The following is a 12,944-nucleotide window of genomic DNA, read 5'->3' as shown; positions in this document are numbered from 1 at the left end:
ACCGATCACGAACCCCAACAGAAGGGTTTGTCCAGCCGCTCTGATACGCCGCTCCTGATTGGCCGCCGTCATAACCCGGCGACTCCTGATTGGCCGAGCGGGAACTCTCGCGAAACTCGCCTTGCTGCTCTCGCGAGAGTTCCCGCTGTGGGTTAATGGCTCCTCCTGCAACAGCCTGAGACGAAGCAGGGACCGAGCAGCGAGACGGGGGGGGAGGAGAGCGTTCACCCCGACACCCCGACACCCCAGCAGCACCCCGACACCCCGACACCCGCACCCCGCAGCCAGCAGCCCGCAGCCCGCAGATGAACTCCGTCAGAGCCAACCGGAGACCGCGGCGGGTGTCGAGGCCGCGCCCGGTGCAGCCCGAGAGGAACAACGGGGACAGAGGTACGTTTACCCCGGGGCCGTGGGGGGGGGGGGAGGGGAGGGAGGGGGGGGGAGAGAGAGAGAGAGAGGGGGGGGGGTAAGACCTCCGTAACACCTCCGTAACACCTCCGTAACACCGCGCTATGCGTCCAACACCGGCCCCGGTCCGCGCGTCTAAACACGGGCCCGCTCGGCAGGAAACACCGAGGCTGTGGACGGAGGCCAGGCCGCGCTTTGTTTGGAGCTAACGATGCTAGCTAGCGTAGCATGCTGTGTGTGTGTGTGGGGGGGGGGGAGGAGGAGGAGGAGGGGAGGGGGGGGGGTAACATGTAGAGAGAGAGGGGGGGGGGCGGGCATCGAACTCACGACCTCAGAGCCGCTCAGCTGTCAGTGGGGGAGGCGGACGGGTTTTGGGGTGTAACGCTGGAAACACGGGGGGGCAGTGACCCCCCTCTGTGCACGAGGCCAGCTGTGGAGGGGGGGTGGGGGGGGGGGGGGGTCACATCCTTGTTTACACCGCCGGGCTGCAGCTACGCACTTCAGTCTGTAGCCTCATTACCACAACTCACAGGACTGACTCTACCAACCACTGTTACCCTGTCTGTCTGTTACCCTGTCTGTCTGTTACCCTGTCTGTCTGTTACCCTGTCTGTCTGTTACCCTGTATGTCTGTTATGTTGTCTGTCTGTTACCCTGTCATCTGTCTGTCTGTTACCCTGTATGTCTGTTATGTTGTCTGTCTGTTACCCTGTCACCTGTCTGTCTGTTACCCTGTCACCTGTCTGTCTGTTATCTGTCTGTTACCCTCTGTTCATGACAACACACAGAACAGACATGAGGGGCTGCCTTTATCAACCAACCTCTGTCTGTTACCCTGTCTGTTATTACCCTGTCTGTTACCCTGTTACCTCTGTCTGTTACCCCCACCAACCTCTGTCTGTTCCCCCCCACCAACCTCTGTCTGTTACCCCCACCAACCTGTCTGTCTGTTACCCCCACCAACCCTGTCTGTTCTGTTACCCCCACCAACCTCTGTCTGTTACCCTGTCTGTTAATGACAACACACAGAACAGACATGAGGGGGCATCTGCCTTTATCAACCAACCTCTGTCTGTCTGTTACCCTGTTCCCCTGTCTACCTGTTACCCCCACCAACCTCTGTCTGTTACCCCCACCAACCTCTGTCTGTTACCCCCACCAACCTCTGTCTGTTACCCCCACCAACCTCTGTCTGTTACCCTGTCTGTTCATGACAACACACAGAAGAGACATGAGGGGGCATCTGCCTTATCAACCAACCTCTGTCTGTCTGTTACCCGTTACCTGTCTGTTACCTGTTCCCCTGTCTGTTACCTGTCTGTTACCCATAATCATAAAGTCAGAGGCTAAGGTGTCGTTGTGTGATAGGTCTTGTATTTATGTCCTATCCTGCAGCTCTGTGCGTTGCCTCTAGAGAACGCACATGTATGTAAAGGAGAGAACGGACATGTATGTAAAGGAGAGAACGGACATGTATGTAAAGGAGAGAACGGACATGTATGTAAAGGAGGGAACGGACATGTATGTAAAGGAGGGAACGCACATGTATGTTGTATGTTGTCGTATCTCTAGAGAACGGACATGTATGTTGTCGTATCTCTAGAGAACGGGCATGTATGTTGTCGTATCTCTAGAGAACGGGCATGTATGTCGTATCTCTAGAGAACGGGCATGTATGTTGTATGTTGTCGTATCTCTAGAGAACGGGCATGTATGTTGTATGTTGTCGTATCTCTAGAGAACGGGCATGTATGTTGTATGTTGTCGTATCTCTAGAGAACGGGCATGTATTGTATGTGAAGGCCTGTTTCCCTGTCTGTGCAGATGAGGAGGCTCCTGCAGCAGCTGCAGCAGAGATGGCTATTGAGGAGTCTGGTCCCGGAGCTCAAAACAGTCCCTATCAGCTTCGACGTAAGACCCTGCTTCCCAAGAGAACCGCTGCTGCCTCCGCCACCGCCTCTGCCTGCCCCAGCAAGGGCCCAATGGAGGTGAGGCTGAAACATTAAAGTGCATTTATTTGTGTGTGTGTGCGTTGAACACAGTGTGCACGTCTGATTGATTATGTTCTCCTTTAAAAGAACAATGATTTTGTGACAGAGCAGTACATTTTTCAAGATGATTACTTACTGCTTGAATCTTGGCATGGAGTTGATATCCTATTTCCCCTCTTTCACAGGGAGCTTCCACTTCGTCAACAGAGGCCTTTGGCCATCGAGCCAAGCGGGCACGAGTGTCCGGTAAGAGCCACGATCTGCCAGGTGTGTGTTAAATCTCCGCAGCTGGGGAAAGGAGTGTGTTAGCTTTTTCTTCTCCTTTTTTTTGAATCTTTATTGATTTTCTGTGTGTGCTGGTAAATCTTGTTACTTTGCAATCCATTTAATAGCATGACTCCATAGTATAATGTGCTTGGATTGAAGGTGTTTTTTTCCTAGAGCTTACAATGAGTGTGTGTGTGTGTGTATTTGTGTGTGTATTTGTGTGTCTTTAGCAGCCCCAGCAGAGCAATATCTGCAACAGAAGCTTCCAGATGAGGTTGTTTTGAAGATCTTCTCCTACTTACTGGAACAGGACCTCTGTCAGGCAGCTTGTGTCTGCAAGAGATTCAGCCAGCTAGCCAACGACCCCATCCTATGGTTAGTGTTGCTAGAGAGATGGACATTTGTCATTTCATTAAAAGGCAGAAACTCTAAATATATTTGATGTGGTATTCAATATTGCAGGAAGCGTCTATACATGGAGGTGTTTGAGTACACACGTCCCATGATGCATCCTGAGCCAGGCAGGTTCTACCAAGTCAGCCCCGAGGAGCATGAACACCCAAACCCCTGGAAGGAGAGCTTCCAACAGCTGGTAAGTCTGCCCTCACTTCATTCTGTTTGGATTTTTACTGTAAATAAGAAAGTGCCCTCAAAGAGCCTATATATCTTTGCATACGCTTGGTTTATTGTTCTTAACATTTTCTCTCTATATATATTAAAAATAAACAATATTCTGGTCTGAAAGAAAGTCATATATGGCCTTGCAATTGAATCTATGCTTCTCACCGGGGTATTAATATCTCACTTTGGGAAACAGTGCTTGTAAAGTTAAAACACTTCACACACACACACACACACACATTGGAAAGAGAAATGTATATATGTTGGAATAAACAGGGAGATACTGAAGCATAGCTATCACTATATAAAACAATCACCTAGGATGGGGTTACACCGGTAGAGGATGATCGCTGGGACGACGGTGTTCAGAAGATCACCAATAATAGATGCCTTTGCAAGTGTAAAGATATATGTTTTGTGTTTCCCATTTAATGTCTTACATTATTTTGAAATGTTATTATTAGTAGTAGTAGTAGTAGTAGTAGTATTACATTTATATTGAATTAAATTTGCCCGTCATAGTGCGATACACACGCACAGATGACTGAATGACATTTAAGCAAAGACGTATACTGTTAAATAGGCTTTGAGTCAAACTTTGTTAGGAAATAAAGGTCTATTGTAATTGGTTGAATATTATGATAAATAATGTCCTTCAGTGGAATGTGCAGCATGAGTGACTGTAGTGACTATTCATAGTTGTAAATATAACTTCTGGCCCAAGTTCTATTTATATGTTCTGGTGATAATTTTTCAAACCGTTTCATAGTTCTGACTTTAAACAGCATATACAGTATTTCTCAAGTTCGTTCTCAATGAATTCCGTTCAAAGAAAGATCACTGTAACAGGTCTAAGTGATCATAATGTTCGAGGCCTATGTCAACAATAGTGTTTGTGTATCTCATTAATTGATTATGTAACACCAGAGTTTTTCTCAGACTCATTATGGTCTGAGGTCGTCATGCTAATGGAAGGCAAACATGTTTGCTCTTTTAATTATAATGTAAAAGGAAAATTCAAAGTGGAGGTCAAACATTGATCACAGGCATACATTATAAACAGCAAGCATGAGCCATGTGATCACCTGACTCCTACCGCTTACTGTTTGTCTTATAGTTGTGATGTCACGAGGCGTTTCGCTGTTGCATCCATTGTGATAGCTCTGAAGTACATTTGCATACATCGTTGTTCTGTGGTTGCCAGTGATTCCTAGTTAAGGGTTCAGAGGTCGCAGGATAGTTAAAAGGACAGGAACTAGAAAAAAAAAGTATTTCTGCTACACAAAGTTTGAGGGTTTTTTCCCCCGCTTAATTAATAATAATAAAATGAAACCTCTAGGGAGACAGTTGACATGCAACGAGCAACAAGGGGTCACAAGTAAACATTGCTTTTTTTTTGAAGGGTCACTTTACAAAAGCATCAGGGAGCACTGATGTAGACTGACTTTAGTTTTAGTTTGTGGTTCCCTCTTTAGCATATTAGATTTGTGTTATGTTCTCTATTCTGAAATGTGTAAAGTATTTGTGTGTCAAATGTATTTGTTGTACTAGCGATACCTAGGTGGTATGAGGACCACGTTAATGCTTGTTGGGATCTCCTGAAACTTGACTTTGGTGTTTTCTGTGTTGCAGTACAAAGGTGCTCATGTAAAACCAGGCTTTGCTGAGCATTTCTACAGTAACCCCGGGAGATACAAAGGCAGAGAGAATATGCTGGTAAGTCACGGCTAACAGACAAACTCTTCAGGATGTAATTCATTGACATTTATGCAAAGCACAGCCAATGTAAACACCTGCTTGCTCTTCCAAAGGGCCTTGTGATGAATTGTAGGTGTGTATATTCTGCCTGAACGTTTCATACCTTTCTCCTGCAGTATTATGACACCATTGAGGATGCGCTGGGTGGAGTGCAGGAGGCCCACTTTGATGGTCTAATTTTTGTCCACTCTGGCATCTATACAGACGAGTGGATTTATATAGAGTCCCCCATCACCATGATTGGTGCAGGTATGCATGTTTCCTTTACTGGAAATCTCTTAAGGCATTACCTTGATGCTTGTGCCGCATGCAATCAATATCTCTCTTAAGACAGGCTACACTCTCAGTGTTGTTAATGTCCAGATTTATTAGGGTGTTAATGATGTTTTCTTCTTTCCCCTAAGCTCCCGGTAAAGTAGCAGACAAGGTGGTGATAGAGAATACTAGAGACTCAACGTTTGTCTTCATGGAGGGCTCGGAGGATGCCTATGTGGGATACATGACCATCAAGGTAAACATAGATCTCACATCTCTTTATTTTTACGTCTTTTAAAACTGACTTGTAGGCCGGCTGTATATTAGTGTTTTATAGTCTCATCACAGGGCTCTGCTGTTAAGCTTTGTAGTCACAGTGGGAAAGGCCAGCTTAGTCTCTTCATTTATTATTTATTCATAGTTAAAGATAACATTATTATTATTATTATTTCCCAAATGGAGACGCCTCTGCTTCTGTAAGTAAGAACCACAAATGAGGCTATAAACCTATAAAATATGTTTTGCTTTATAACACGCAAAGATAATTGCCTGATATTGGTGCAGTTATTTGCTGCTGCTTCATAATGATTTAAGTTACAGTTCTGTTTACTGATCAGTTGTTAAGATATAAGGTATATGAACCATATGCAGTATTAAAAGGGTTCAGATTATCAGACTACAAAACTGAGTTTAACACGATGTCGTACAATGCCGATTACACAATACAATAACAGGATGTGATTTTCACATCTCTACGTACAAAACAACCCAGTTTTGAACCAACATATTACATTACATTACATTACAGTCATTTAGCAGACGCTTTTATCCAAAGCGACTTACAGGAAGTGTATTCAACATAGGTATTCAAGAGAACTACTAGTCACCAGAAGTCATAAGTGCATCTCCTTTCTTAAACAAGCATCTTAAAGCATAAACCAGAGCAAAAGTACAGTGCAGAGGCAAAATACTACGAAAACAATAATTGCAACAACTAATCCGAATATAATAAGTGCTACAAACTACTACGAATAGGATAAGTGCAGTAAACGAATACAATAAGTGCAGCGAACTGATACGAATACAATAAGTGCTACGAGGAAGGCTCAGGGTAGTACTTCTTGAAGAGGTGAGTTTTCAGCCTGCGCTGAAAGATGGGTAGCGACTCTGCTGTCCTGAGGTCAGTGGGGAGTTCATTCCTCCACTGAGGGGCCAGGACAGAAAAAAGCTGTGACCGGGTGGATCGGCTGCAGGGACCTCTGAGCGACGGGGCAACCAATCACCCCGAGGCAACATATGTGACATCGTATTGATTATTATAATATGTAAAGCATATTCTATGTCTCCTGTGTGTTGTGGTTCTAGCCTGTTATCAGCTACCAGTATTAGTGGCACTGATGCCTCCAGTAGGGAGAGTCTGGTGTGGATGTGGTGGGTGGAAAGAAGCTTGACGTGTTGTCAGTAAGCGCAGCCGCTGTCTGACCTCTGCTGCTCTCCTCTCCACAGTTTAATCCTGATGATAAGTCAGCGCAGCACCATAACGCCCACCACTGTCTGGAGATCACCGTCAACTGCAGCCCCAACATCGACCACTGCATCATCCGCTCCACATGCACAGGTAACGCACCAACTGACCACTTGTCACTGGGAGAGAGGACACAATGACATCATCACCTGTACAGAATTTACTGCATGGATCTTGTATTACTTTATGTAGTATTATATGTTTTTTCTCTAATGAAAATACTTTGGTTCATGGTTTGCAGCAGTAGGAAATCTCAGAAAATCTGTGCCGGTTTTGTGTAGTATCAGCGTGGGTCATGTGATCTTATATTTACCGTCCTGTAGCATTAAATGCCAAAGCAGCCCCTTTAGCATCAATAAATCAAATCTCTCTGTCTGTGGAATATACTTCTACCTAGAAAAGATCACAACCTTTTGATAGTCATTGTCAGTGAGTACAGTGTTGACAATACTGAGATGCCAGTATTTTACTGTGCATGTGTAGTTCTCTAGCTGGTAGATGCATCTGATTTTGTTATGTGAATAATGTGCTTTTAAATTAGCACTAACTTGTGTAGATTGTTTCATAGTGAACAGAGATTGCAAACACACTTCGTTCGTGTCATTGTATATTTTAAGGCACATCATTTAGGATTTGTGGGTTTTCAGTTTGTAAACACAACGTTCAAAGTTGGCCCCTCCATCCCAGCTCAGTGAGGGTTACGGTGCTCGCAAGTTGGTGAAAGCATCTTTGTCTGCTTGGTATTTGTGTTTTTATTGCTGCTATTTCTGACATGTCTTTCATTCCGTGCTTCCGATCTGGCTCCTGGACGCTTCTTTATTTTATATAGAAACGTCCAAAACACAGCAAAATACAGGAAAAGGTCTCTGCAGATACAGACACCACCACATGCTTTTATTTTACAAGTCATGATTGAGGGGGATCATTTTCATATGAAATTTTAGGAAAATCCTACTCACCTTTTGGGTTATTGGACTCTTGCTAAATTTAAAGATGACCGTTCCTTTCTCCTCTACTGTAGTGTGACAATTGTGTTTTCCCCTGTGTTTAGTGGGTTCGGCTGTGTGTGTGAGTGGTCAGGGAGCTTGTCCAACCATCAAACACTGCAACATCAGTGACTGTGAGAACGTAGGACTGTACATCACAGACCACGCACAGGTAAAAGTGACTTTTCCTGCCTCAATAGTAACAAATGATTTCCCATAAATACACACACAAACTTCACACAGGTGTCTGACTCTCTTCTCGTCTGTTCCAGGGCATTTATGAAGACAACGAAATCAGCAACAATGCGCTAGCAGGAATCTGGGTTAAAAACCACGGTAATCCCATCATTAGACGTAACCACATCCACCACGGTCGAGACGTTGGCGTGTTCACCTTTGATCACGGCATGGTAAATACTCAGACTGTGTCATGTCATACATTCTACTTTAAAGAATCATCACAGACCATCTTATTCGTCGTCTCTTCTGTGTTTCAGGGTTACTTTGAGAACTGCAACATCCATAGAAACCGCATAGCAGGCTTTGAGGTGAAGGCCTACGCCAACCCCACAGTGGTGCGCTGTGAGATCCATCATGGCCAAACAGGAGGCATCTACGTCCATGAGAAGGGACGGGGACAGTTTATAGAGAACAAAATCTATGCCAATAACTTCGCTGGCGTGTGGATCACGTCCAACAGCGACCCGACGATACGGTGAGGACAGAAACATCACACACGACGTATGTAGTACACTGAGAGAGGGACACAGGGTGTTTAGACACTGTTGGTGTACAGAACTAGATGTCAGTGGAGACAGCAAATATGTGAAGGCCAACACGGCTTATATTGATATGGTCAAACGCATGATCGTGTATGGATTCTGTCTCTGTCTCCATGTGCCTGTTTGTTCCAAGATTGTGACTGTTCTTTCTTTTTCTGTCTAGGGGAAATGCTATATTCAATGGTAACCAAGGAGGGGTGTACATATTTGGAGATGGACGGGGTTTGATAGAGAGTAACGATATCTATGGTAACGCCTTGGCGGGAATCCAGATCCGAACCAACAGCTGCCCCATTGTACGGCACAACAAGATCCACGATGGACAGCATGGGGGCATCTATGTGGTAAATACACTCATTTTGGTTCAGATGTAATCATTCTCCAGCAACTACAGATACTTTGTATGTCTTTAATAAGATCTTAAACCCTCCCCCCTGTCAGGAGGTTTTGACGGCTGACTCTGCTTTGTGTTTCAGCACGAGAAGGGCCAGGGGGTGATTGAGGAGAATGAGGTCTACAGCAACACACTGGCTGGAGTCTGGGTGACCACAGGCAGCACTCCCGTCCTCCGGAAGAACCGCATCCACAGTGGCAAACAGGTAAAATGCCAATGGATCAAACACTGCACATACATACACACACCAATTAGAAATCTGATTTAATTTCCTCAACTGATGAAATCTCAAGCGTCAGAGGCAGCTGCAGTAAAGTGACAGTGACAGTGAACATGCTCTTTTACTCGGGTGATTTGTGTGTACGAGTCTCTGAATTTCCAAGCCCTTCTGAAAACATTTCCCCACGTGACCTGATGTGTGTTTCTGCAGGATGACATGGCTTTATGTAAATGTTTTTCCCTTCTATAGTCAGAGTATTACCTACAGTAACTTAAATGGTGTGGACAAATTCTAAACACACAGAAACACAAACAAACTAACCGATCAATGCAATGATTCAATGAAAGACCAGAATATTTCATGTTCTACATGGAAAATTACTGTTTTTATCAATGGAGAGAAAAACACTCATTTTAATCCTCCAATAATCAGAAACTGTTCTTTAATTTAGTCTTTGGCTGTCTTTAGTTCATTTGTCTTAATTTACTTCCCCTTCTGTTCACTCTCCGGTTTCCGGGAAATAATAACTTGAATGTTGAATCTACAGTTTAAATCTACAATGTCCTGGTTGTGCCGATTTTCTAGTAAACAAATTTCTATCATCTTTTCTAGTTTTCTTTAAATGTTGTTATCTCTTTTTTTAAGGTGGGCGTGTATTTCTATGACAATGGGCACGGTGTGTTGGAAGACAATGACATCTACAATCACATGTACTCTGGTGTGCAAATTAGGTAAAGATGCCTTTAAGCAGTGAATGCACTTAACATACAAAATATGAAATACTTTTTCTACCAGACTTTTCTAGTTTTCCTTTCCCCCTGGTTGTATATGATTAAATGATTTAATTGCTTTTGAATCTTGACAGGACGGGGAGCAACCCAAAGATCAGGCGTAACAAGATATGGGGAGGCCAGAATGGAGGCATTCTAGTCTACAACTCGGGTCTGTATTCTCACTCTGCCGCTCCGTTTGTCTCGTATGTAGTGTATATGCTCTTCTGTGTCTGATGTTCTGTTTAATACAACAGGTCTGGGCTTCATCGAGGACAATGAGATCTTTGATAATGCCATGGCGGGGGTGTGGATCAAGACGGATAGCAACCCCACGCTGAGACGAAATAAGATTCATGACGGCAGAGATGGAGGCATCTGCATCTTCAACGGAGGCAGAGGTACTTAAAACACACTCTGTAGCCAGATATTTAAGAAAACAAATGTTGTGTATATGAAAAGTAATACAACTAGTATCAACTAGGCCTGAATATTCTAAATTCAACAGTTTGTTAAACCCCTTATATCGATTAGTTGATTTTATTTCCCTGCCTGAGATGAGCTCACAGACTGGGAGCCTCGATCCATCAGATAGATATGGTTGATATGTTGAAATTACATACACAGCGGTATATTTGTGTGATTTTTTTTTTTTAAGCATATTTTACGTCATGTAAACAAACGAAAAGTAGGAAAAGTTCTTGCTATATTCTGACAATCGTGGTTTTTAAACAGAAAAACACACGTTTTACATTGTGATATTTCCTGGAACTGACATGCAATATAGCCAACAGCAAATGGAGAAACTTTCAGCTTCTCTGTTTGATAAACAAGCTGCCGCCTTGTTTAGGTTTTTAATGAAATGAGGAAGTATCGCGTGTGACAAAACGTAGAGCTCTAAACCGCTCTGCTAAGTTCTGTGTCGCAAAAAGAAAGGTCAACGTGAGTCTACAGTCACATATTACACTTTTCCTAAATCTACAGGTTGACTCATTAAACCTTTTTGATCGGTAGGTCTGCTGGAAGAGAACGACATCTTCAGGAACGCTCAGGCCGGTGTGCTCATCAGCACTAACAGCCATCCCATACTCCGCAAGAACCGCATTTTTGACGGCTTCGCTGCAGGTTAGCTTTTTGTTTTTCAACTCCACATGAGCACAAATAACATGTCAGCTCATATCTCCTTCTGCTGCTGATGACAGACCTTTCTCTTACCCCTCCAGGTATTGAAATCACTAACCACGCCACAGCCACGCTGGAGGGCAACCAGATCTTCAACAACCGCTTTGGGGGCCTGTTTCTGGCCTCGGGGGTCAACGTCACCATGAAAGGTAACTAGCTGCTTCTTAGATGTTAAATATTCTCCCAGTCTGGTTAAGAGCTTGTTTCTAATCATATGTTCTGTCCCCCCCTTGTCAGATAATAAGATTCTGAATAACCAGGATGCCATTGAGAAGGCAGTGAGCAGAGGACAGTGCCTCTACAAGATCTCCAGCTACACCAGTTACCCCATGCACGACTTCTACAGGTAAACTGTCAGATCACCTGTTCAGAGAAACATCAGTACATTTAAGTAGAGCTGCAAGGTCACAACACAAGATTCATCTGGAACTTTTATGATCAATAATCAATAAATGGTTTTGTGAAGTTTTTTGTTACCTATGTCCAACTTACAGTTGTGAGGATTTCCTGTTTTTTCTCTTTTGGTGCGACAGTTGAATAAATACCTTTTTTAAGTTCTTCAAGTTTTCAAACATCAACTTAGGCTGTAGTAAATTGTTTTTTCAAAAATAGAAATAGACAAATTAACCAATTTAATTCTTAGTTGCAACCCTGCATTTAACAAACATGATTACAGTCCTGTTAGAGTTTTAATTGTCAAAATTCAGAAGTTAGGAAATGTCTCCTAATAATAAAGTATTTCTTATTTTCCCTCATTGTGTTCAGTAAATGAATCTGTTTTGTCTTTTATCTCTCCAGATGTCACACCTGTAACACGACCGATAGGAACGCCATCTGTGTAAACTGCATCAAAAAATGCCACCAAGGGCACGATGTAGAGTTTATACGGCACGATCGGTAAGATGTGTGCTTCCTTTTGGACATTTTTATCTGGGGGGAGAGATCGAGGAATTCATGTTTGTGTTGATGATTTCTCTCACTGAAATGTATGAGTTGTATATTATGGAGGGTCTCTGGTTCATGATCCCTGATCTCTGCTCCCTTTAGGTTTTTCTGTGACTGCGGAGCGGGAACATTGTCCAACCCGTGCACGCTGGCCGGAGAGCCCACACACGACACAGACACTCTGTATGACTCGGCGCCGCCCATCGAGTCCAACACGCTGCAACACAACTGAAGGCGTCCGGTCCAGTTACACTCTCTCACATAAGCATATAAACACATAACATTGCACACAGCCACACACGCACACACACACACTCTCACACACACGTGCACACACAGTTAAATACACACATCCACTCGCAACCATAAGGACCCAGAGAGACTCTGTGATTGCGGCGCTCTCAAATGGGATCAAGGTGAATGGAGGCTGCAGTGGAAGCAGCTTCCTGCCTGCTGGAGACAGACTCCACTAGAGGGAGCAGTGGAGCTGAGGGTAGACCCACAGAACGGCCACAAGAGATTCCTCACCCGGAGTATTTCTTATTGCAGTCTGTAGACAAAGAAGACGAGAAGAGAAGGGCTATGCAGAGGGGCTGTCGATGGCAGCGCATGAAGACCCCCCCACCCCCCGACCCGGTGTTACTCCTCGGCTCCCAGCCCACTCCTTCTTCTTCTTCCTCTTCACAAAAACTGCTGTCAAAGAGACTTCCTGCTTCCTCACAGCTGCCATCCCCATTGGCTGCCCGGGCAGTTGTAACTAGTCAACAGATGGGTGGATGCTGCTCTGTTGTGTGTGGATAAAGAGCAAGATTGTGTGTGTGATGGAGCACTTGGGCTTTT

At 44.3% G+C, this 12,944-nt stretch overlaps 1 protein-coding gene across 4 annotated transcripts; it reads left to right on the top strand.

The window, feature by feature from the left end:
* Positions 1–151: 151 nt before the first annotated feature.
* fbxo11b (F-box protein 11b) lies at positions 152–12,620 on the top strand. 4 transcript variants are annotated; one of them, XM_054598728.1, is made up of 22 exons: positions 152–390; positions 2,233–2,396; positions 2,585–2,645; positions 2,900–3,041; positions 3,129–3,258; positions 4,920–5,003; positions 5,162–5,294; positions 5,450–5,556; positions 6,807–6,918; positions 7,877–7,983; positions 8,084–8,221; positions 8,309–8,526; positions 8,757–8,937; positions 9,070–9,192; positions 9,853–9,938; positions 10,073–10,149; positions 10,235–10,378; positions 10,992–11,102; positions 11,201–11,308; positions 11,397–11,505; positions 11,958–12,056; positions 12,207–12,620. In XM_054598728.1, exons 1-22 carry the CDS (start codon positions 306–308, stop codon positions 12,334–12,336), a joined length of 2,649 nt encoding a protein of 882 aa, XP_054454703.1. In that variant the 5' UTR covers positions 152–305; the 3' UTR covers positions 12,337–12,620. The 4 variants fall into 4 exon arrangements, with proteins under 4 accessions (XP_054454703.1, XP_054454702.1, XP_054454701.1 ...); XM_054598727.1 differs by having other exon boundaries at positions 2,897–3,041; XM_054598726.1 differs by having other exon boundaries at positions 2,585–2,666.
* The last annotated feature ends 324 nt before the right edge of the window (positions 12,621–12,944 follow it).

Source organism: Anoplopoma fimbria, chromosome 5 (assembly GCF_027596085.1).
Source record: "Anoplopoma fimbria isolate UVic2021 breed Golden Eagle Sablefish chromosome 5, Afim_UVic_2022, whole genome shotgun sequence".
Lineage (NCBI taxonomy): Eukaryota > Metazoa > Chordata > Actinopteri > Perciformes > Anoplopomatidae > Anoplopoma > Anoplopoma fimbria.
Note: the sequence above shows the minus strand (reverse complement) of the source record. Positions and strands in the feature narration are given on the sequence as shown.